A 26153-nucleotide genomic window follows, 5' to 3' on the forward strand; every position below is an offset into this window, starting at 1 on the left:
TAGGATTTTCAATGTATAGTTTCATGTCATCTGCAAACAGTGACAGTTTTACTACTTTTCCAATTTGTATTCCCTTTATTTATTTTTCTTCTCTGATTGCTGTGGCTAGGACTTTCAAAACTATGTTGAATAAAAGTGATGAGAGTGGACATCCTTGTCTTTTTCTTGATCTTAGAGGAAATGCTTTCATTTTTTCACCATTGAGTATGATGTTAGCTGTAGGTTTGTGGTATATGGTCTTTATTATATTGAGGTAGGTTCCCTCTGTGCCCACATTCTGGAGGGTTTTTATCAGAAATAGGTGTTGAATTTTGTCAAAAGCTTTTTCTGCATCTATTGAGATGATCATATGGTTTTTATTCTTCAATTTGTTAATGTGGTACCTCACACTGATTGATTTGCAGATATTAAAAAGTCCTTGCATCCTTGGGATAAATCCCTCTTGATCATGGTGTATGATCCTTTTAATGTATTACTGGGTTTGGTTTGCTGGTATTTGTTAAGGATTTTTATGTCTATGTTCATCAGTGATATTGACCTGTAATTTTCTCTTTTTGATGGTAGCTTTGTCTGGATTTGGTATCAGGATGATGGTGGCCCCATAGAATGAATTTGGGAGTGTTCCTTCCTCTGCAGTTTTTTGAAATAGTTTCAGAACGTTAGGTGTTAGCTCTTCTCTAAATGTTTGATAGAATTCACCTGTGAAGCCATCTATTCCATGACTTTTGTTTGTTGGGAGTTTTTCATCACAGATTCAATTTCAATACATACAATTGGTCTAGTCATATTTTCTATTTCTTACTGGTTCAATCTTGGGAGATTGTACCATTCTAAGAATTTGCCCATTTCTTCTAGGTTGTCCTTTTCATTGGTGTATAGTTGCTTGTAGTAGTCTCTTATGATCCTTTGAATTTCTGTGGTGTCAGTTGTAATTTCTCCTTTTCATTTCTGATTTTATTGATTTGGGCCCTCTCTCTTTTTTTCTCAATGACTCTGGCTAAAGTGTTATCAATTTTGTTTATCTTTTCAACTCTTAGTTTATTGGTCTTTGCTATTTTTTTCTTTGTCTCTATTTCATTTATTTCTGCTCTGATCTTTGTGATTTCTTTCCTTCTGCTAACTTTGGGTTTTATGTGTTCTTCTTTCTCTAGTCGCTTTAGGTGTAAGGTAAAGTTGTTTGTTTGAGATTTTTCTTGTTTCCTGAAGTAAGCTTGTATCACTATAAACTTCCATCTAAGAACTGCTTTTGCCACATCCCATAGGTTTTGGATTGTTGTGTTTTCATTTTCATTTGTCTCTAGGTATTCTTTTTATTTCCTCTTTGATTTCTTCAGTGATCCATCAGTTGTTTCATAGCATATTGTTTAGCCTCTACGTGTTTGTGTTTTTGCATTTTTTTCTTGTAATTGATTTCTAATCTCATAGTGTAGTGGTCGGAAAAGATACTTGATATGATTTCAGTTTTCTTAAAGGCTTCCTTTGTGGCCCAGCATGTGATCTGTTCTGGATAATGTTCCATGTACACTTGAAAAGAAGGTGTATTCTTCTGCTTTTGGATGGAGCACTCTATAAATATCAATTAAGTCCATGTGTTCTAATGTGTCATTTAAGGCCTGAGTTTCCTTATTGATTTCCTGTCTCGATGATCTGTCCATTGATATAAGTGGAGTGCTAAAGTTCCCCTCTATTATTGTATTGTGGTCGATTTCTCCTTTATGTCTGTTAACATTTGCCTTATGTATTGAGGTGTTCCTCTGTTGAGTGCATATATATTTATAATTGTTATATCTTCTTCAGTTGAGCCCTTGATCATTATGTAGTGTCATTTGTCTATTGTAACAGTCTTTATTTTAAACTCTATTTTGTCTGATATGAGTATTGCTGCTCCAGCTTTCTTTTGATTTCCATTTGCATGGAGTACCTTTTTCCATCCCCTCACTTTCAGTCTGTTTGTGTCTCTAGATCTGAAGTGGGTCTTTTATAGACAACATATATATGGGTCTTATTTTTGTATTCATTCAGCCAGTCTATTTCTTTTGGTTTGAGCATTTAATCCATTTACAGTTAAGTTAATTATTGATATGTATGTTCTTATTGCCATTTAAAAAAATATTTTGTATTTGTTTTTGTAGGTCTTTTATTCCTTTTCTCTTTTGTTCCCCTCTCTTGTGATTTGATGATTATATTGTTGTGTTTGGATTCTTTTTCTTTTTTATGTGTATATCTATTTTAGATTTTTCATTTGTGGTTACCATGTGGTTCTGATATAGCAGTCTATATGTATACATGATTGTTTTAAGTTGCTGGTCTCTTAATTTCAAATGCATCTCAAATATCCTGCATTTTTGCTCTCCTTCTCTCACAATTAATGTTTTGATACCATATTTGTGTATAGATGATTTCCTACCCTTACTGTATGTTCACCTGTACTGGTGAGCTTTACCATTTTGTAATTTTCCTGTTTCTAGCTGTTGCCTCTTCTATTGAAAGAGTTCCTTTAGCATTTGGTGGTGCTGAATTCTTCTAGCTTTTGTTTGTCTGTAAAGCTTTTGATTTCTCCATCAATTCTGAATGAGAGACATGCTGGGTAGAGTATTCTTGGTTGTCAGTTTTTCCCTTTCATCACTTTAAATGTATCATTCCACTCCCTTCTGGCCTGTAGAGTTTCTGCTGAAAAATCAGCTCATAGTCTCATGGGGATTCCCTTGTATGTTATTTGTTGCTTTTCCTTTGTTGCTTTGGATATTTTCTCTTTGTCTTTAGTTTTTGTCAGTTTGATTACTATGTGTCTTGGCGTGTTCCTTGTTCAATTAATTCTATATGGGACTCTGCACTTCTTGGACTTGGGTGACTGTTTTGGGAAGGAATTACTTTTGGTACTTGAATAAAAGGCAGGTAATGGAGTGTCACCTCTGAGATATTCTGATTCACAGGGTTTTGGATATGTTAGAAAATTTGGCTCCATTTTAATGCCAAATTGAATATTACACTTGTGCTTACCTTACATTGTTCCATATAGCCGCCATAATACAAATAGATAATTTTTGTATAGAATTATTTGTTTCCTTAAAAATTTTTTAAATTGAAATATAATTGATTTAAAATGGTGTGTTACTTTCAGGTGTACAGCAAAGTGATTCAGATATATATATATATTCTTTTTTAGATTCTTTTCCATTAGAGGTTATTACAAGATATTGAATATAGTTCCTGTACTATACAGCAGGTCCTTGTTGGTTATATATTTTATATATAGTAGTGTGTATATTTTAATCCCAAACTCCTAATTTATCCATTTCCCCTTTCTCCTTTAGTAACCATAAGTTTGTTTTCTATGTCTGTGAGTTATAGAATTATTATTATCTTGTTAGATTTAAGTCTCATAAATGGAGTCTATTATTCCTTACTGTGTTAATGACTTCCTAGTCATCTAGATTTGACTAGGAAGAAAGCTGAATGATGGCAATTTATGGTTAATGAGCATTTCTCAAATACTAATGTTGTGTACATTTCTTGTTTTCTTATGTAGGCCAGCTGTTGAGGCCTGGTGAAAAAAAATCAGGTGCAATAATGTTCTGCAGTAAAAAGAAATCACTTGGTAAGTATTGAGTTCTTTAGGTGACACAAAGCAAATATGATTTTTTAATATTTATTTTAATTTCACAGAGGTGTAATTTATAAACAAAAACCACACAGATCTTAAGTGTTCCATTTGATGAACTTTAAAGGCTGTATGTAAACGTGTAATTACCACCAAAAAGCAAGAGTTAGAACGTTTCTATTACCTGAGAAATTTCCCTTGTGCCCCTTTTTATTCATCCTCCCTGTGTTCTACACAACCACCTTCTGATTTCTAACAGATTGGTTTTGCCTGTTTTTGAAATCGATATAAATGAAATCATACAGCATGTATTCTTGTGTCTTGCTTCTTTCACTCAGCATAAGGTTTTTTTGACATATATCCATATGGTTGTATATATCAGTAGTTTGTTCCTCTTCATTTTTTCTTTTAAAACAGTATTCCATTGTATGAATACACCAACACTTAAGACTAAGTTCATATGTTTAGAAATAATTTGGATTCATGATGGCAAGTAACACACTTTGTTTTTGGTTGAGTAATTGGTCTAGCTGAACAGTTTTAATAGTATTCCAATTTTTAAAAATACAGCATCCTGACCAGAGAGTATTAATCTTGTCTTATGTCTTGTTAGTCAGCAACATTGTGTAGTTTTTCCTTCAATGGAAATGTATTCAGTTTATTACTGCTATTTTCTTTATTATTTTTAAAACTTTAATTAATTATTTTTTTTATGGCTGCATTGGGTCTTAGTTGTGGCACATGGGATCTTCATTGAGGCATGCGGGATCTTTTGTTGTAGTGTGTGGGCTCTTCGTTGAGGTGTGCAGGCTTCTCTCTAGTTGTGGCGTGCGGGTTTTCTCTTCTCTAGTTATGGCATGCAGGCTCCAGGGTGCAGGGGCTCTGTAGCTGGCAACATGTGGGCTCTCTAGTTGAGGCGTGCAAGCTCAGTAGTTGTGGCAAGTGGGCTTAGTTGCCTCACAGCATGTGGGATCTTAGTTCCTCGACCAGGGATCGAACCCGCATCACCTGCATTGGAAGGCAAATTCTTTACCACTGGACCATCAGGGAAGTCCCTATTTTCTTTATTTTTGACTATGAACTTGTTAGAGACCAAAGGCAGGATTAGAGTATATCTAATACCCTATCCCTCCTTCTAATCATCTCTGACAGGTGGTTAAGCTATTTTGATAGGCAATTATTTCATGGTTCAGTCTGTTCCCTTGTTGGACACATTCATTGCAACGTTCAGTCTCATAATGAGCTGAAATCTGTCTCAATGTAGTTCGCACCCATAGGTCATTAGTTATGCCCTCTGGGGCAATACTTTCATATTCCCAGTGCCAATTTAAGAGTCTAGAATTATTGTCATCATGTTTTTCTTTTTCAAATAAAATGATTTATTTATATCCAGTCACTGGTGTAATCTTAATAGTGTAAACAATAGATTAACCAGTTTTGACAGGGACAAGTTTCCAACAGAATATATTGTTGCAAGGTTTTGATAAGTTCATTCTCACTCTTTTAAAATAATTTGTACATATATGTGAATGTATATGGATAAAATAAGCAATTTTTTATAAATAAAAATAAGAAAATAGAAGTGACTGTAATTGGACAATACAGAGATAAACACTCCAGACTGCCAAGCTGCACAATTTAGAGGGCTCCAATTCAGTGACCTCTATTAATACATTAATGTATATTCATCCATATATTCCCAAACAGAACTATGGTGTACATTACTTTGAACCTGCTCTTAAAACATAATATTGTAATCATAGATACCTTTTCTGTCTTTAAACCTTTCTCTATAACATTATTCTTTTTTACATTTTCCTCTAACTTTTAATTTTGAAAATATTGGATTTTACAAAAAAAGTAAAACACCCGAATACCTTTCACCTAAATTCTACAATTATTACCATTTTGCCACATTTACCTCCTCTCCTTCCCCTCACTGCCACCAGCACACACCCACACACATGCATACACATACACTTTTTGTTGTCATTAGGATATTTGAAAGTAAGTTGTAGACATCATGACTCTTACCCCCAAATATTTTTTTAAACATCTTTATTGGAGTATAATTGCTTTACAATGTTGTGTTAGTTTCTGCTGTATAACAAAGTGAATCAGCTATATGTATACATATATTCCCATATCCCCTTCCTCTTGCATCTCCCTCCCACCCTCCCTATTCCACCCCAAATATTTCAGTACAGATCTCCTAAGAACAAGGACATTCTCCTACTTAACTACAACATCATCACTACACCTAAGAAATGTAACATTGATGAATAAGTAACATACATTCCATTTTTCAGTTTTCTCAATTGTCTCCATGTCTCATGTCTCAGAGCTTGTTTTTATTTTTGGTACAATATTTAACCAATGTTCACACATTGTGTTTGGCTTTTAATCCCTTTATTTTCTTTTAGATTTAGAATAGTTTTTCATTATATTGAATTTTGGAAAAGTCCAGTCCAGCACCTAAATCTATTTGAATTGAATATTTTGGACACAAATACTATATAGATTATATATAAATATTTATAAATTTTATTTATTTATTATTGGCTGCATTGGGTCTTCATTGCTGTGCACTGGCTTTCTCTAGTTGCACTGAGCGGGGGCTACTCTTTTTGCAGTGTGCAGGCTTCCATTGTGGCTTCTCTTGTTGCTAGCATGGGCCCTAGGCACATGGGCTTCAGTAGCTGTGGCATGCAGGCTCAGTAGCTGTGGCGCATGGGCTTAGTTGCTCCATGGCATGTGGGATTTTCCTGGACCAGGGCTTGAACCCATGTCCCCTGCATTGGCAGGGAGATTCTTAACCATAGCGCCACCAGGGAAGCCCAATACTTGTTTTTTTAAATGGACCATTAATAAATTAGTTACTTGAAACTGTTTTGATGGGGAATGCAACTTGCTGATCTTCCTCATATAGAATTTCGTTTTACAGTCAGTCATAGGTATTTGTAATGAGCTGTAAATAGCTCATTTGTAAATAGCTGTGTAATGAGGCTAAATGTTTTGGCTACATAGCTGGGTCTGTATCCACTGTGGTGCTGACTGGCAGAGAAAGCTGAGGTCAGTTCCTTCCTCTTGGACTTGTTAGAATGGCCAAATGACTTGAGGGACTGACATTGGTGTCACCATCATTTATATCATCGTGATTGGGAATGAGGCATCTTTAGGTTATATCACTTCCTATAGATCTGGTTATAGACTGGAGACCTTTTTCAATCTAAAATATTCATTTACTTATTCAGTTAGTCAGCAAATATTTTTGAGTGCCTGTGATATGCTAGGTAGTGCCAACTTTTCTTGACTTCACGTAGCTTTTTATGATTCAATAAAACACATGTATCCTCACACAAATAAGTTTACAGTAACAATGATAACTTAATAACAGTTTACTAAATGTTGCTACCAGTATATTTTCCAGAGAAGCACAGACTAAAGAACTTCTAATCAGCCTGGGGTTGTCAGGGGGAAAATCATGCAGAAGTGATATTTTACCTCAATGAGTTATTTAATATCTGGAACATTTAAGAAAGGTGCACTTAACATTTATATAAACTTCTACAACATTATCAGGAAGCTTGGGACATTGATGATGTATGTCAGAATTTAACAAGCCAACCATGAGTGTTGTGGGAAAACAAAAATTTTCTCCTAGATATATGCTTTATTATTTATTATCTCTATATTCACGTAAATCCCACATTCTGCAAGACGTGAAAAATTCTAATTGACTCAAATATTTAAAACATGCTTACAATCTATTTTCTATTTGTTATTTGTAATTCACCCTTTCTGTATAAGCTCAAATGGGAGGTCCAGAGACAATTACTTTAAAGCATATATGTGCTTTTATACAAAACAATCAGGAAGAGCATTGTTCCTGTGTAAAATACCTAATTCAGATTTTAGGTACTTTGGTAATATGGGAAGCAAAAAAAGCAGATAATTTGAGGCTTTCTTTAAGCTAGCTAAAGCTGTTCTTGATTCCAAAATGTGAGGGTTGTGGAGCAACTTGCATTACTCCACAGTGAAGCCCTTAGCATGCTCATGGGGTATGGGATGGGAAGAATCAGACCAAGGTCACATATGTCTTTCATGGGGCCTTCATGGGCCCCTTCCTCCAAAAAATATTAAAAATAATGTTTTACAATTGTGTGGGTATAAAGACAAATATAAGCCAGGTTGGATTCATTATTATATAACCATTATTATTATATTATTTTTTTTCTTCTAACTTAAAAACAATTTTATTGGAGTATAGTTGATTTACAATGTTGTGTTAGTTTCAGGTGTACAACAAAGTGAATCAGTTATACATATACATATGTCCACTCTTTCTTTTTTTTTTAGATTCTTTTCCCATATAGGTTATTACAGAGTATTGAGTAGAGTTCCCTGTGTTATACAGCAGGTTCTTATTAGTTATCTAATTTATATATAGTAGTGAGTATATGTCAATCCCAATCTCCCAGTTTATCCCTCCCCCCCCACCCCTTATCCCCTCATAACCATAAGTTTTTTTCTACATGCACGACTCTACTTTGGTTTTGTAAATAAGTTCATTTGTACACTTTTTATTTAGATTCCACATATAAGGGATATCATATGATATTTGTCTTTCTGTGTCTGACTTACTTCACTCAGTATGACAATTGCTGGATCGATCCATGTTGCTGCAGATGGCATTATATTTTGTTCTTTTTTATGGCTGAGTAATATCTGCTAGAATGAGTTTAAACTTTAGCTATGACACATACACAAATATAAATCTATCTTGAACTACCTCATTACAGTGAATAACAAAATAATAAAACTCAGAATAACAGTCTATGTCATACATATTTATTGTGCTTAGAACATATTTCCAAATACATAGCTCGAATTCTCCATTTCTTTATTATTTAGGATTCCCAAATGTATAATATTAATTGTCATACTTTGATTTTATAAAAAAATTTCTTAATTGAAAAATTTCATCCCAAGAATTATAATCATTTATTATTAAAAAATGCTTTTATATTCCTTCCACATACCCACACCTTAGAACTCACCTTTAATTTAGTATTTGAGCCAGTATCTGGCATATAGCAAGCACTTAATGAATGGTGGCTGTCATTATTATTTTAAGTAGTTTTATTAAATGCTACTTGAATTATAGTTCTCTGGTGGACCTACTTCTCAACTAATGTTGCTTTCACTATTCATTCGAACAGAACTTCCTAATTTAAAGGAAAATAAAATTTTTTATTTCTTGGCTTAATTTTGAAATCTGGATTTTCTTTTGATGGTGGAATGAAATCTGAAAGTTTATGAGATAATCCCAACCATGGTATTTTCTATAAAGAAAATACTTTTAATAATTTAGGAATTAAAATCCTACTATGAATTGTAAATCTACCTTCATGCGGTGAATAAACCAATTAAGACATCACATTTCAGTGATTTTGGCTGGAATGATCTTGTCTCACTGTGGCAGTGCTGGTTGTCTCTTGATAATCTAAACTTTGATTGGTAGTTCATTCATTCATTTATTCATTTATCTATTCATCCAGTCAGCCAGCCAGCCATTTCACAAATACTTACTGAACACTTGTTATGTGCCAGATACTGTTCCAAACAGAAAAAAACAACTGTGGACAAAACAGATTTAAAAAAATAAAAGAACCTTCAATCTGTATGGAGCTTACATTCTTGTGGGGGGAGGGAAAGATAGTCAGCAATATAAATGAATAAGTAAGTCATCTTGTACATTGGAAGTGCTGCAGTTTTAAAAAGGATAATCAGGGAAGGCTGAATTGAGAAAGACATAGTTGAGCAAAGATTTGAAAGAAGTGAGAGGGGAGCTATGTAGTTATCTGGAGGATAAGCATTGTAGGTGGAGGGAGCAGCAAGTGCAAACGCTTCGAGGTGGGAGTGGGCCTGGCATGTCCAAGGAACAACATAGAGGCCACTGTGACTGGAGTTGAATGAGCAAGGGGGAGGGTGGTTATCATGGCTGGATCCAGTTTTTTGAGGCTTTAAACTAATACAAAATTAGGCATGAAAGGACATGTTCATTTAGCATGAGAAAATAAATCCCTATATATCACAAATTTGAAAATCTGAAACATACCATACATTTCACAAAACCCAAAAAAATAACATAATATCTTCATTAATTCACTGCCTGATACACTTTTATAATACCTTTCTTCCTGTATTTTTGGCCCCATATTTTTTGATTGCCTCTTTCATGACCATTATTTTGTTATATAATTTTCTATAGAGACACTAGAAAGATAATTCAATTTTTCCTCTAGCACATTATTTAAATTAGTTTTTCTTTTTAAATTGAGGTATAGTTGTTTTACAATGTTGTGCTATTTTCTACTGTACAGCGAAGTGGAGTAGTATGTAATACACAGCAGGTTCTCATTAGTTATCTATTTTATACATATTAGTGTATATATATCAATCTCAATCTCCCAATTCATGCCCCCCACACCCACCTCTGCTTTTCCCCCTTGGTGTCCATACATTTATTCTCTACATCTGTGTCTCTATTTCTGCCTTGCAAACCGGTTTGTCGGCACCATTTTTCTAGATTCCACGTACATCTGTTAATATACAATATTTGTTTTTCTCTTTCTGACCTACTTTACTCTGTATGACAGTCTGCAGGTCCATCCATGTCTCTACAAATGACCCAGTTTCGTTCCTTTTTATGATTGAGTAATATTCCATTGTATATATGTACCACATCTTCATTTTTCTTTTTAACATCTTTATTGGAGTATAATTGAGTTACAATGGTGTGTTAGTTTCTGATTTATAAAAAAGTCAATCAGCTATACATATACATATATCCCCATATCCCCTCCCTCTTGCATCTCCCTCCCACCCTCCCTATGCCACCCCTCTAGGTGGTCACAAAGCACTAAGCTGATCTCCCTGTGCTGTGCGGCTGCTTCCCACTAGCTATCTATTTACATTTGGTAGTGTATATATGTCCATGCCGCTCTCTCACTTCGTTCCAGCTTACCCTTCCCCCTCTGCGTTTCCTCAAGTCCGTTCTCTACATCTGCGTCTTTATTCCTATCCTGCCCGTAGGTTCTTCAGAAACTTTTTTTTTTTTAGATTCCATATATATATATTAGCATACGGTATGTGTTTTTCTCTTTCTGACTTACTTCATTCTGTACGGCAGACACTAGGTCCATTCACTTCACTACAAATAACTCAATTTCATTTCCTTTTATGGCTGAGTAATATTCCATTGTATATATATGCCACATCTTCTTTATTCATACGTCTGTTAATGGACATTTAGGTTGCTTCATGACTTGAATATTGTAAATAGTGCTGCAATGAGCATTGGGGTGCATGTGTCTTTTTGAATTATGGTTTTCTCTGGGTATATGCCTGGCAGTGGGATTGCTGGGTCATATGGTAATTCTATTTACAGTTTTTTAAGGAACCTCCATACTGTTCTCCATAGTGGCTGTATCAATTTACATTCCTACCAACAGTGCAAGAGGGTTCCCTTTTCTCCACACCCTCTCCAGCATGTATTGTTTGTAGATTTTCTGATGATGCCCATTCTAACCAGTGTGAGGTGATACCTCATTGTAGTTTTGATTTGCATTTCTCTAATAATTAGTGATGTTGAGCAGCTTTTCTATGCCTCTTGGCCATCTGTATGTCTTCTTTGGAGAAATGTACATTTAGGTCTTCTGCCCATTTTTGGATTGGGTTTTTTGTTTTTTTGATATTGAGTTGCATGAGGTATTTATATATTTTGGAGATTAATCCTTTGTCAGTTGCTTTGTTTGCAAATATTTTCTCCCATTCTAAGGGTTGTCTTTTCATCTTGTTTATGGTTTCCTTTGCTGTGCAAAGCTTTTAAGTTTCATTAGGTCCCATTTGTTTATTTTTGTTTTTATTTCCATTTCTCTAGGAGGTGGGTCAAAAAAGATCTTGCTGTGATTTATGTCAAAGAGTGTTCTTCCTATGCTTTCCTCTAAGAGTTTTATAGTGTCTGGCCTTACATTTAGGTGTTTAATCCATTTTGAGTTTATTTTTGTGTATGGTGTTAGGGAGTGTTCTAACTTCATTATTTTATATGTAGCTGTCCAGTTTTCCCAGCACCAATTATTGAAGACACTGTCTTTTCTCCACTGTATATCCTTTCCTGCTTTGTCATAGATTAGTTGACAGTAGGTGGGTTTATCACTGGGCTTTCTATCCTTTTCCATTAACCTATATTTCTGTTTTTGTGCCAGTACCAATTGTCTTGATTACTGTAGCTTTGTAGTATAGTCTGAAGCGAGGGAGTCTGATTCCTCCAGCTCCATTTTTTGTTTTTTTTCTTCTCAAGATTTCTTTGACTATTTGGGATCTTTTGTGACTCCATACAAATTTTGAGATTTTTTGTTCTAGTTCTATGAAAAATGCCATTGGTAATTTGATGGGGATTGCATTGAATCGGTAGATTGCTTTGGGTAGTATAGTCATTTTCACAATGTTGATTCTTCCAATCCAAGAACACGGTACATCTCTCCACCTGTTTGTGTCATCTTTGATTTCTTTCATTAGTGTCTTATAGTTTTCTGAGTACAGGTATTTTACCTACTTTTGTAGGTTTATTCCTAGGTATTTTATTCTTTTTGTTGCTGTGGTGAATGGGATTGTTTACTTAACTGCTCTTTCTGATCTTTCATTGTTAGTGTATAGGAATGCAAGAGATTTCTGTGCATTAATTGTGTATCCTGAAACTTTACCAAATTCATTGATTAGCTCTATTAGTTTTCTGGTAGCATCTTTAGGATTCTCTGTATAGTATCATGTCATCTGCAAACAGTGACAGTTTTATTTCTTCTTTTCCAATTTGTATTCCTTTTATTTATTTTTCCTGTCTGATTCCTGTGGCTAGGACTTTCAAAACTATGTTGAATAATAGTGGTGAGAGTGGACATCCTTGTCTTGTTCCTGATCTTAGAGGAAATTCTTTCAGTTTTTCACCATTGAGAATGTTTTCTGTGAGTTTGTTGTATATGGTCTTTATTATGTTGAGGTAGGGTCCCTCTATGCCCAGTTTCTGGAGAGTTTTTATTATAAATGGGTGTTGAATTTTGTCAAAAGCTTATTTTCCATTTATTGAGATGATCATATGGTTTTTATTCTTCAGTATTTTACTATGTTGTATCACATTGATTGATTTGCATATGTTGAAGAATCCTTGCATCCCTGGGATAAATCCCACTTGATCATGGTGTATGATCCTCTTAATGTGTTGCTGGATTCTGTTTGATAGTATTTTGCTGAGGATTTTTGCATCTATATTTATCAGTGATATTGGTCTATAATTTTCTTTTTTCTAGTATTTTTGTCTGGTTTTGGTATCAGGGTGATGGTGGCCTTGTAGAATGAGTTTGGGAGTGTTCCTCCCTCTGCAATTTTTTGGAAGAGTTTGAGAAGGATGGGTGTTAGCTCTTCTCTAAACATCTGATAGAATTCACCTATGAAGCCATCTGGTCCTGGACTTTTGTTTGTTGGAAGATTTTTAATCACAGTTACAATTTCATTACTTGTGATTAGTCTGTTCGTATTTTCAATTTATTCCTCGTTCAGTCTTGGAAGGTTATACCTTTCTAAGAATTTGTGCATTTCTTCACGTTGTTCATTTTATTGGTATATAGTTGCTTGTAGTAGTCTCTTATGATGCTTTTTATTTCTGCGGTGTCCATTGTAACTTCTTCTCTTTCATTTCTAATTGTATTGGTTTGCGTCGTCTCCCTCTTTTTCTTGATGAGTCTGGCTAAAGGTTTTTCAAGTTTGTTTATCTTCTTAAAGAACCAGCTTTTAGTTTTATTGATTTTTGGTATTGTTTTCTTTGTTTCTATTTCATTCATTCCTGCTCTGATCTTTATGATTTCTTTCCTTCTACTAACTTTTGGTTTTGTTTGTTCTTCTTTCTCTAATTACTTTATGTGTAAGTTTAGATTGTTTATTTGAGATTTTTCTTGTTTCTTGAGGTAGGATTGTGTTGCGATAAACTTCGCTCTTAGAAGTGCTTTTGCTGCATCCCATAGCAAATCATGTTTTGATTGTCATTTGTCTCTAGATATTTTTTGGTTTCCACTTTGATTTCTTCAGTGATCTCTTGGTTACTTTGTAGTGTATTGTTTAGCCTCCATGTGTTTCTATTATTTTAGTTTTTTTTCTGTAATTGATTTCTAATCTCATAGTGTTGTGGTCAGAAAAGATGCTTGATACAATTTGAATTTTCTTAAATTTACTGAGGTTTGATTTGTGACCTAAGATGTGATCTATCCTGGACAATGTTCTGTGTGCACTTGAAAAGAAAGTGTAATCTGCTGTTTTCTGATGGAATGTCCTATAAATATCAATTAAACCTACCTGGTCTGTTGTGTCATTTAAAGCTTGTGTTTCCTTATTAATTTTCTGTCTGGATGATCTGTCCATTGGTATAAGTGAGGTGTTAAAATCCCCCAGTATTATTGTTTTACTGTAGATTGCCTCTTTTATAGCTATTAGCAGTTGCCTTATGTATTGAGGTGCTCCTATGTTGGGTGCATGTATATTTACAATTGTTATATCTTCTTCTTGGATTGTTCCCTTCATCCTTATGTAGTGTCCTTCCTTGTCTCTTGTAACAGTCTTTATTTTAAAGTGTATTTTGTCTGATATGAGTATTACTACTCTCTCATTCTCGTGATCTCCATTTGCATGGAATACCTTCTTCCATCCCCTCACTTTCAGGCTGTATGTGTCCCTAGGCCTGAAGTGAATCTGTTGTAGACAGCATATATATGGGTCTTGTTTTTGTATCCATTCAGCCAGTCTGTGTCTTTCGGTTGGAGCATTTAATCCATTCACATTTAAGGTAATTATCGATAGGTATGTTCCTATTACCATTTTCTTAATTGTTTTGGGTTTGTTTTTGTAGGTCCTTTTCTTCTCTTGTGTTTCCCACTTACAGAAGTTCCTTTAGCAATTGTTGTAGCGCTGGTATGGTGGTGTTAAATTTTCTTAGCTTTTGCTTGTTTGTAAAGCTTTTGATTTCTCCATCAAATCTGAATGAAATCCTTGCTGGGTAGGGTATTCTTGGTTGTAGGTTCTTCCCTTTCATCACTTTAAATATATCATGCCACTCCCTTACGGCTTGCAGATTTTCTGCTTAGAAATCAGCTGTTAACCTTATGGGAGTTCCCTTGTATGTTGTTTGTTGTTTTTCCCTTGTTGCTTTTAATTATTTTTCTTTACTTTTTTGTCAGTTTGATTAATATATGTTCTGGTGTGTTTCTCCTTGGACTTATTCTGCCTGGGACTCTCTGTGCATCCTGGACTTGGGGGGCTATTTCCTTTCCCATGTTAGGGAAGTTTTCAACTATAATCTCTTCATAGATTTTCTCAGGTCCTTTCTCTCTCTCTTCTTCTTCTGGGACCCCTATAATGTGATTATTGGTGTGTTTAATGTTGTCCCAGATGTCTCTTAGGCTGTCTTCATTTCTTTTCACCCTTTTTTCTTCTGTTCCATGCAGTGATTTCCACCATTCTGTCTTCCAGGTCACTTATCCATTCTTCTGCCTCAGTTATTCTGCTATTGATTCCTTCTAGTGTATTTTTCATTTCAGTCATTGTATTGTTCATCTCTTTTTTTTGTTGTTCTTTAATTCTTCTAGGTCTTTGTTAAACATTTCTTGCATCTTCTCAATCATTGCCTCCATTCTTTTTCTGATGTCCTGGATCATCTTCACTATCATTATTCTGAATTCTTTTTCTGGAAGGTTGCCTGTCTCCACTTCATTTAGTTGTTTTTCTGGGGTTTTATCTTGTTGCTTCATCTGGAACATAGTCCTCTGCCTTTTCATTTTGTCTATCTTTCTGTTATTGTGGTTTTCCTTCTGTGGGCTTTAGGATTGTAGTTCTTCTTGCTTCTGCTGTCTGGCTTCGCATGGATGAGGCTGTCAAAAAGACTTGTGCAAACTTCCTGATGGGAGGGACTCGTTGTGGGTAGAGCTGGATGTTACTCTGGTGGGCAGAACTCAGTAAAACTTTAATTTGCTTGTCTGCTGATAGGTGGGGCTGAGTTCCCTCCCTGTTGGTTGTTTGGCCTGAGGTGACCCAGCACTGGAGCATACAGGCTCTTTGGTGGGGCTAATGATGGACACTGGGAGGGCTCCTACCAATGAGTACTTCCCAGAACTTCTGCTGCCACTGTCTTTGTCCTTGTGGTGAGCCACAGCTGCCTTCCGCCTCTGCAGGAGACCCTCCAACACTAGCAGGTACATTTGATTCTGTCTCCTACGGGGTCACTGCTCCTTCCCCTGGGTCCTGGTGGGCACACTACTTTGTGTGTGCCCTCCAAGAATGGAGTCTCTGTTTCCCCCAGTCCTGTCAAAGTTCTGCAAACAAATCCCGCTGGCTTTCAACGTCTGATTCTCTGGGGATTCCTCCTCCCATTGCCAGACCTCCAGGTTGGGAAGCCTGACGTGGGGCTCAGAACCTTCACTCCAGTGGGTGGACTTCTGTGGTATAAGTGTTCTCCAGTTTGTGAGTCACTCACCCAGCAGTTATGGGATTTGATTTTATTGTGATTGCACCCCTCCTACTGTCTCATTGCAGCTTATCCTTTGTCTTTGGATGTGGGGCATCTTTTTTGGCGAGTTCCAGCGTCTTCCTGTCAATGATAGTTCAGCATTTAGTTGTCATTCCGGTGCTCTCACAAGAGGGAGTGAGCGCACGACCCTCTATGCTGCCATCTTGAACTAATGTAAATTAGTTTAAAAATTATGTTAGCTTATGATAGATTAGAATAGTTTTTCAGCTTCATGACTTCGTAATGTCATGTAAAGATTTAGAATTGTCAACCTTGGGAAAACTTCCATCAAGTTTCCTTCATATCTGAGCTGTGACAGATGTACTTACTATATTTAGTACTAGTACAAATTGGTTTGTGCTCTATAAGCACAGGAATCCTAATAAATTTTATATTTTGCAATCCCCATGTAAAAAAAATATATGATATGCTTATTACATATAGTATTGAGGATACTCAGCACTTCATTCTCCTAATACTGCTAACATGAGATAAATTCTGTTTTGACTAGTAGTTGATGAAAGTTAAATCTTCCCCATACAATTTTCCATGTGTGATGATTGGAAGAATCCTGTGTAGGCTAACTTCTGGCTCTGTATTGCAAACCTCTGTCTCCTCCATGATCCACATTCTTCTGGTGCTAGGTGCTATCAGACACAGTCATGCTGCCGTATGACCTTGGGCCCTGCACCTTCATCTTGCAATGCTGGGTGATTCCCCATGGAGATAGGAGAACCATTCCTACTCTGGGGTGACCACCAGTGAGTTAAATCTATACAGAAGTGACAATGAATCACATAAATACACTCCACTAAACACAAACTCAATGTATTTCCCACTTGAGAGCCCCTCATGTGGATTCCAGCATCATCTCACACGAGGCAAAATGTGACAGGAGGAAATAGAGTGGAGGAGACAATGGTCTTAGTTCTTGTGGCTAAAATATTTTAATATTGCAAATCAAAAAGCAAAACAGAGTAAAAGCAATGCAAACAAATTTCTAGTGCCATTCCCAGGGCCTTGGGATGGAAGGTGCAAGTGAGGTGAGCTAAAGCTTAAGCTTCATGGAGGGTCTGCTTCTGGCAGCGATTTGAGGTCAGAGGGGTAACAGGGCGGGTGTGTGATGATCAAGCAGGGCCCTGAAGCCTTTGTAAGAGCTGGCTTCTCTCTTGAGATAGAGCAACACTGGACATTTTGTGCAGAGAAAAGAGATGATTTTTGTGGTAGGCAGATTAATGTCCCCTCCTGCAAAGATGTCCATGTCCTAAACCTCAGAACCTGTGGCTATGTGACCTTATATGGTAAAAGACACTTTGCAGATGTGATGAAGTTAAGGATCTTACAATGGAAAGATTATAAGGGTGGGCCCATTGTAATCACAAGGGTTCTTATAAGAGGGAGGCAGCAGAGTCAAAATCAGAGAAGGCAATATAATGGTGGAAGCAGAAGTCAGAGTGATGCCTCCATGACCCAAGGAATGTGGCAGCCTCTAGAAGCTAGAAAAGGCAAGGAACAGATTCTCTTCTAGAGCCTCCAGAAGGGACTCAGTCTTGAAGAAACACCTTGATTTTAGCCTTGTGAGATCCATTTTTGGACTTCCTACTTCCAGAACAATAAGATGATATGTTTGTGTTGTTTTAAGCAACTACATTTGTGGTGATTTGCTAGAGCAGCAATCGGAAACTCATGCAATTCTAAAAGGGTCACTCTGGTTGCTCTGTTGAAAATAGATGATAGGGGCAGGGGTAGAAGTGAGGAGACCTGAGGAGGGGTTATTATGACAGCTGGGAGGAGAGGTGAGGTGGCTTGGACCAGAGTGTGTGCAGAGGAGGGGCAGAGAAGTAGGCAGATTCTTTTCTGCCCAAAGTTCTGGCTCTATTTTATCTCTATTTAAAACGTGTATTATCTGAATGCTTCACGAATAGGTAAATAAATCGAGGCCCCTATTTTTTTCTTTCTGTCTTTTCACACTTGGTCCAATATTCGACTAGAAGGCACATCTGAGGAGGAACTGTAGATATCCTCTTGCAAAGCCCATATTTCACCCCATCTCAGGTGGCAGACCACCTCTACCAAATGTCTTCTCTTTTCAGTAAATGACTATGGCTCAGCTTAGATAAGGTGCTTGGGAAAAACAACCTACCACACTCCACAGTTTGTATACAGCTGCCTAACTTCCCTTCAGAGCTGCCTAGGACAGGTGGGGATGCATTTTGACCACCCACCTGGACTTGAATTTCCTTTTCTCTGCTTTCTGTGTCTCCCTAGGCCCCTCTTCTGCTTCCTTGCTGTGCAGGTATTGTAGGCACGTGTACCCTTTGAAGACTATTGATGTCTTGTTTGTTTTTCCTTCACTGTCTAGAATAGAGCCTTGCTCAAAGGAGTTCATTAAATATTTCTGCAATAAGTCACTTTGTCTTGGCTCCAGCAGATTTTATTTGCCACACGGTTTCAGGGATTGAGACCTGAAACCAGTATGTACTAATGAAACTCATATTTATAGCCCTGTGCATCTCAAAATGACAAACACAAGCTTTGAGAAACACAGCTTCCTGTGTAAGCTGATAAGGTATGAAGCAGATAAGAACCCTCTTCAGATTTCCTTCTCAAGTGTCTCTGTCTTCCCCACCTGGGGTTCTTTCCTCTCACTTTGTGACAGGTGGCTTGATTTCCCTTGGATGGCTGGAATGTGTCTCACAAAGGGAAATTAAACATCCTTCAGCTTTTTCTAGGCTCTTGGGATCCTTGGGGTAGATCCTGAAGTTTTTTTTTTTTTTTTTTTTGCATAGGCAGGCTATAGAAAAATATAGCTGTTTTTCATCTGTACAGAAAACATTCTTATCCTGGCGTAGTCCATAACAATGCAATTTTTGCTGTAGATAATCAAATTGTAAAAGAATGTAGATTTAAAAACCCAGCGGTCTAGCACCGGATCCATAAGAGAAAGGCTGCTAAGAAAGCAGTAAGTTTTGGACAGGGGTTTGGGAGAGTCTTCTCAGCAACGACTGCTGAAAGTCTCCAAGGAGAGGGCAGTCAGTTTCTCGGAGGGGGCCTTTACTGTGAAGCAGAGAGAAGGCTGGAGGGAATGAAATGTAAGAGGTCCCAGGGCACCAAGGTTAATTGGGAAGGAGTCTGTGACTTGCAGTACATCCTGGAGTATCACTTTTGTCTAGAGAGGCCTCTTCTCCCTCTCCTTGACCTCTGGACACAGGCATGCATTAATTTACAGTTTCCCAATCATCTCTGCATGGTACCACCCACCATCTCCTTATACCTAGAATCTCTTCCAAGCTCCTTTTACAAGGTCAGAAGTTCAGCGTTTGAAATCTGACTCTATTGCATAATCGCGCTAGGCCTTTTATTTTTCTCACTTGTAAAGTGGGGCTAATAATAGTGCGTACCTAATAGGATTGTTTTGAGGGTTAATGCATGTGAAACGCTTCATACAGTATCTAGCTTTTAACCAGTGCTCAATAAATGTTAGCTGTTATTATCTTCACTATATTACAGTAAGTCTTAAATCTCCAGTTGTGAATCTATACTTACAGAAAACCACATGGTGAGGGCTCATAAGAAAATTTTTGTCCATTTTACTTGTAATGTGTATCATATAATTCACGTATGCTTGAAGAAGAATGAATTGGTAAAATATTTTTATTTTTCTTTGTGAAGCTGTCGTAAGCCATGAGAGGAACAAAGCTTCCAATAAATCAAATTTTCCAGATATCTGGACCTGATGAGCAAATTGGCTCAGCCCAGAGGAAAACAAACCCAAGGCCCTTTAGTATTTGTTTGACTCCCCTAATTCTGTTTCCAAGCTCTTTTCTGAGGACAAGAATTTTTTTAAAACTTGTGGAAAGATTTTTTTTTTTTGCCTCGATTCTCTCTTTAGTTTGCTGATTAAATGTCAATAAATCCCAGCAGCTGCAGGTCACCACCGGGTTTCAATAGGAAACCCTGATTCAGGACACATATTTTTCAATTGTATCAGAATGTGCTCTTGGAATCAAATCAGGAAATCTTGAAGGCTGGGGAACTCTTTTCTTTAAAGTTCTCCCTACTCATTGTTCTTTCCTCATGTCTTTAATGAATTGCTTTGGCTCCCAACCACAGACCAGATTGTGACAAATTAGGAAGGGAAAAAGCTTAAGTTATTGATTTGGCTTGAGGGAATTTTTGTGAGATTTCTGACCCAACCCAAAAAACCAACAACCCCCAAACCCCAAATGATTCTCCATGTTTTGAGACCTTCTTCAGCTTATGGACTGGGACGAACCTTGATAAGGAAATATCAGTCCATGCCATCAGGGTTAGATACAGAGACCCCTAAATTCTCTGTGGTGCTTCATCATTTCATGATTTTGGGGAGCTAAAGCCAACTGCCTGGAGGCTGTCTCCTAAACCACATTTGGTAAAGGACAAAATGCTCTGGAGTTAATTGAAGAAAGACAGTGTGTTCATTAATTGTGGGCTCATAGTTGCTGTGATCACTCATGGGCCTGGTGGAAGCCTCCTAAATCTTCCCTTTACTCTTGGTCTTGTTAACAGAGTTGCTGCATTCACTAACTAGTCTTAAACCCTAAGGTGTTATGCATTGTTCAGAGACAAACTCATCAAAAAAGATGTAAGTGACCTGTCTTCTCTTGTCTCCTGGAAGTGGAAGCTGGATAATGTAAAATTTATTTTGTTATGAGGGAGAAGAGCCCAGATTAGGAAGTGGGTGTTGCCTTTAAGGACCTAGAATAGAATCAATGGGCATTTGTCAATTTCTACTGAGACTATTTAGAAAATTACTTCAGACCCTCTTCAGCAGTAATAGTAATAGTGATGTTAAGACTGACTAGCCAAGCTTGGATGATTTCCTTTTTCTTCACCTCTTATTTGCTTTTTTTTTTTCCATTAAAAAAAGACTCTTCCACTATTTTTCTGTTTATAAAGTGCTTTCCCTACATTTTCTCACTTAATGATGGCAACAGCAGGTGGCATTATTTTACAGAGGAAGCATAGGTAAGGAGAGGTCCTGAGTTAAAATGTGCTCACGCAGATCGTTTGGTGGAAGATCTCGGGCCTCTTGCTTCGTGATCCTGGCCTCTTCTGAGGGCTCTTTCATCAAACCTGTTTTATTTTTTTTGCGGTACGTGGGCCTCTCACTGTTGTGGCCTCTCCTGTTGCGGAGCACAGGCTCCGGACGCACAGGCTCAGCGGCCATGGCTCACGGGCCCAGCTGCTCCGCGGCATGTGGGACCTTCCCGGACCGGGGCACGAACCCGTGTCCCCGGCATCGGCAGGCGGCCTCTCAACCGCTGCGCCACCAGGGAAGCCCCATCAAACCTATTTTTATGGGTCTAAAAAGTCTTGGTGACGTGAGAACAGCATCTTGATTGCAATTAAAAATTCCCAGGAGAGTAGTGTTAGGTCCCTCCCATCTTTTTAAATTTTTTGTTTTGTTTTGTATTTTGGCTGCGCCACGTGATTATGGGATTTTAGAGATCTTAGTTCCCAGACAAGGGATTGAACCTAGGCTCCCTGCAGTGGAAGCGTGGAGTCCTAATCACTGGCCCACCAGGGAATAACCCCCACCCCCCCGCCCTTTTATTCTCCCACCTTTTTTTTTTTTTTTTTTTTTTTTGCGGTACGCGGGCCTCTCACTGTTGTGGCCTCTCCCGTTGTGGAGCACAGGCTCCGGACGCACAGGCTCAGCGGCCATGGCTCACGGGCCCAGCCGCTCCGTGGCATGTGGGATCTTCCCGGACCGGGGTACGAACCCGTATCCCCCTGCATCGGCAGGCGGACTCTCAACCACTGCGCCACCAGGGAAGCCCTCTCCCACCTTTTAAATTTATGTCTTAGTTATCTGATAACACTGTTGGATTTTTCTAGATGCATCTCCTCCTTCGAAAAGGAAAGACAAGCATACATGCATACATAAATGGATATGGTTTCATTGTCTGAAACCAAGTCAAAGAAACTGTCAGCCCTATAAGATAATTATTTCAGGGAGGGAGGGAGTACCTCCAGGTCATATTCTGAAACTCAGGTTACTCTTTTTGATAAATGTTCCCTAACATTTAACCGATTTATAAATAACCATTTCATAAAATAGGTGAGGTATCCTCAGTTAGTTATCTTGGATCATGTAACAGGAAGCACGTGGCTCAAAGATAAGCATTCTAGGAGTGCTTCATTGATATTTTATTTGATTGAGGCAGACATCAAATTATTTTAGCCTTGACGAGATTTGGGGAGTAAAGGCTATTTCCAACACCCTGTGTGAAACAGAACTTTGAAGGTTTAATGACCTCTTTTACTATATTCTGGAGCAGGTGAAAAACAATGTCTAAGATAATTTTGCCTCTGCTAATGGCTATTGTCTTGGCTCACTGAAATGGTAAAGGATGGCTTCCTATCCAAACACGTGTCTTGGTAGGCTCCTCGGCTGTCACAAAAGAATGCTAACACTATTAAACGTTGGTCTTCTGCCTTACACATCTATACTCAGCTAGCAACACAGCATAGCAGCTCTCCAGGTATTTTCTAGGAAGTTCAATCTCAAGCTTATAGTCATTTAGTGTTTAGCGCAAGTGCAGTTGAGAGAAATAATTAGGATGATTGCTCGAAGGACGTGTAGTTCATTTGCTCTTTTAAATATCCTAAAATACATTTCTGAACTTTATCAGCTCAGCAGGGACTGAGTACAGAAACTCTGTCATTGGGCCCTTGGAATTGTGTTTGAGATGATATCCATAGGCCTGTTATAAAACACAGCTCTAAAATTCTCATATTATATTCTTTCTCTCAAACAATGACTACTTTATGAGGAGTTGTTAGAGAAATTATTGTTTGAGCCAACAACTAACACATTATTTTACTTTCCCAAAGAAATTAGTTTATTTTTACCTTACAGACTGTGAAGTAAAGGGCAATAGACAGGCCTTCCCTTTTTCTGTAGAATTGGTGGTCCACCTGGAACAGGTGTGTAGGTCATCATGTCAGGCATTTTTATTTGCATTAGGGACTCTAGCTGATGATCATCCTTCCATATTTTCTTCCACTTTACTTTAAAAACGTAAACCATTATTTTTCCTGTTGTACGTTCTTGAGTACAACATTACATTATTTTGGAGATGATCTTGTGTGTAAACCCTCTTGCATGTCTGAAGATGTTTTTATTGCCCTTTCATACTTGATTGATTATTTGCCTGAGTATAGAATTCTAAGTTCAAAACTTTTTTTTCTTAAAACTGGAAGGCATCACTCCTGTGTTTTCTATCATCCTTGTTGCTGATGAGAAATTTCATGTTCTAATTCTTATGACTCTGGGGCTACCCATTTTTTTCCTTCTGGAAGTTTTTAATATTTTTCTCTTTGTTTTTTATCAAAATTTTATGAAGATCTGTAGGTCCATTTTCATTCATCCTGACTGGCACTTGGTGGCCCTTTTGCTTTGAAGAGTTGCCTTACTCTGGTGCAGAGAAATTTTCTTCTATTTATTTGATTATTTCCTCCCATCCATTGTTTATGTTCCTTTCTCCTAAGTGTTTTTTTTTTCACATTTCTTTTTTGTCATTTTCTTATATATTTTAAGAGATTTCTTAAGTCTTATTCTTCATTCTCTCTTTCCTACTATACAGTTCGTGCATTAAATATTTTTAATTTCCAGGAGCTTTCTCTTGTTCTCTGTTTTCTTTGTTCCTAGCAGCTTGTTCTTGTTTCATGGATGCCGTCCATGTCTTCTTGAATATCTTTGAGGTACTAATTAGAATTAAAAAGAAAAACAACCCCCTTTCCCCACCTGTTTTCAGCATTATCTCTTCCCCTCGGATCCTTCTGTTTTGTGCTCTTGGTTTTTCTTAGATGTCTGGTGACTTATGTTTGCTGGTTTGTATTTACAAATGAAGGACTAGATGGATTAGTTCAGTTTCAAAGGTCTTTTCCCCTGTCAGGCCTCTCCTTTAAATAGGAGGACCAGTGATATAGCCAGCACACAGAGAGGTTTTTCTGTGTGTCTTAGTCCATTCTGTTTGCTATAACAGAGTACAAAGACTAGGTGGCATGTAAACAATAAAAATTTATTTCTCACGGTTCTGGAGGCTGGGAAGTCCATGATCAAGGCATCAGCAGATTTGGGGACTGGTGAGGGCTGCTTCCTCGTTCATAGACGGTTATCTTCTTTCTGTGTCTTCAAATAATGAAAGGGGCAAGAGAGCTCTCTGGGGCCTCTTTTTGTTTTTCTTTTTGCGGTACGCGGGCCTCTCACTGTTGTGGCCTCTCTCGTTGTGGAGCACAGGCTCCGGACGCGCAGGCTCAGCGGCCATGGCTCACGGGCCCAGCCGCTCCGCGGCATGTGGGACCTTCCCGGACCGGGGCACGAGCCCGTGTCCCCTGCATCGACAGGCGGACTCTCAACCCCTGTGCCACCAGGGAAGCCCCGGACCTCTTTTTTAACGACACTAATCCCATTCACTGGGGCTCCACCCTCATGACCTAATTACCTTCCAAAAGCTTTCAAATATCATCACATTGGGGATTAAGTCTCAATATATGAATTTGGGAGGGGCACAAACATTCAGTCTATAGCATTGTGGTTTAGTCAGGGTATCTGGCAAATCCCACAATTGCCTCAGTAAGGCAGGCTTTACGAGGCTGCTGTAGCTGATGTGGAGATTCAGAGCTTCTTCTCTCTTAGGCCTGAACACCCCCTCTTGGTTTCTTCCCTAGGCATGTTGCCTAGTCTCTTCAGTGGGTAAGGGAGGGGTATGTGAGAGGACCCAACTGGCTCAATTATAATTATTTTGGTAATTCTCCAAAACTAAGGTGATCAGATAATTTATGTTCCAAACTGAGACACTTTTAATTATTTTGCCAAGACATTAGGCATCACTGGGACTGTCACCCTATCTACAACACACTCTCAATCTTTGTATTTATTGGCTGAATTTGGAACTTCTCTGGGGCTCCATTGGGAAAACAACTCTTCTAAGTCTTTTGGCTAGCATTGTTCCTATCTTTTTTTATTTTTTTTTTGGTCAAATTGATCCCATCTGATTTCTGTTTTATTTTGTAGACTTTCTTTAAAATTTATGAGCCTCTGATAGCCCCATTCTTATTTTCCAGCACTGTTATGTTTTTATTCTTAAAAAAATATTTTCTGTCATTTCAGTGGGACCTGAGAGGTAAGGGAGGTAGAAGGACATGCTAACTTGAACTGGAAGTTCTTTTATTCCACTGTAAACATACTCTGGTTTACTATATTTTATACATCCATGTGTATCACTTACTCGTTTTTGGAACCAGACACATTTAGTGATACCAGTTGTGCAGGAATGAGCTTACTGTGTTAACTCGTAAATCCCTTGATGAGCACTTTCCTTTCCTTCCTCTCACACCTGGAAGGATGCCTACAGAATGTTGGGCATTAAGTCACTGAACCTCTGAGCAATCCATAGTGGGCGTTGTTTATGGGGGATTTGTGCTCTGCTTCCCCTTCTTGCAGGATGTAACTTATTGCCAACAGGGGTTTATATCCCCTCATGCACTGTTGTAGCACATGGAAGAATGTAAATTCCTACAAAGACAATTCAGGCCTAGCATATTCAGGTTAAAGGCAGAAAACTGTAGGGATTTAAAACCCAAAGCCAGAATTTTGCAGAGCTTAGTGAAGGGATGGAAAATCTTCTCCCAGAATTTATCCATGAAGGCTCAGTTCAGAAAGATAATACTTAATGGAAGTATAGAGACAAAGATGAAGTCTTAATAAGAAGATTTTAGAAGGAAAAAGAGGAGAGGACTTCCTGGCTCTGACAAGGTCTCGTGGGATAAGAGCAATGTGGATACCCAGGAGAGGATCCAAACTTTCCCAGCACAGAAATTACTCCTTTGGCCACTTTGGGAAAGGGCTATTCTCAGTCCTTGGGGAGGATGGTTACATGGAGACACTGGACA

General features: G+C 37.8%; 1 protein-coding gene across 2 annotated transcripts in view; it reads left to right on the forward strand.

The window, feature by feature from the left end:
* ATP8B4 (ATPase phospholipid transporting 8B4 (putative)) overlaps positions 1-26153 on the forward strand; it is a 258066-nt gene that overhangs the window by 12941 nt on the left and 218972 nt on the right. For both annotated transcript variants that reach the window (XM_060294275.1, XM_060294274.2), the window contains exon 2: positions 3530-3598. In XM_060294275.1, coding sequence (XP_060150258.1) covers positions 3530-3598 — 69 coding nt within the window. The remainder of the gene's footprint in view (positions 1-3529; positions 3599-26153) is intronic.

The sequence above is a fragment of the Globicephala melas genome, chromosome 2 (genome assembly GCF_963455315.2).
Source record: "Globicephala melas chromosome 2, mGloMel1.2, whole genome shotgun sequence".
Taxonomy (NCBI): domain Eukaryota; kingdom Metazoa; phylum Chordata; class Mammalia; order Artiodactyla; family Delphinidae; genus Globicephala; species Globicephala melas.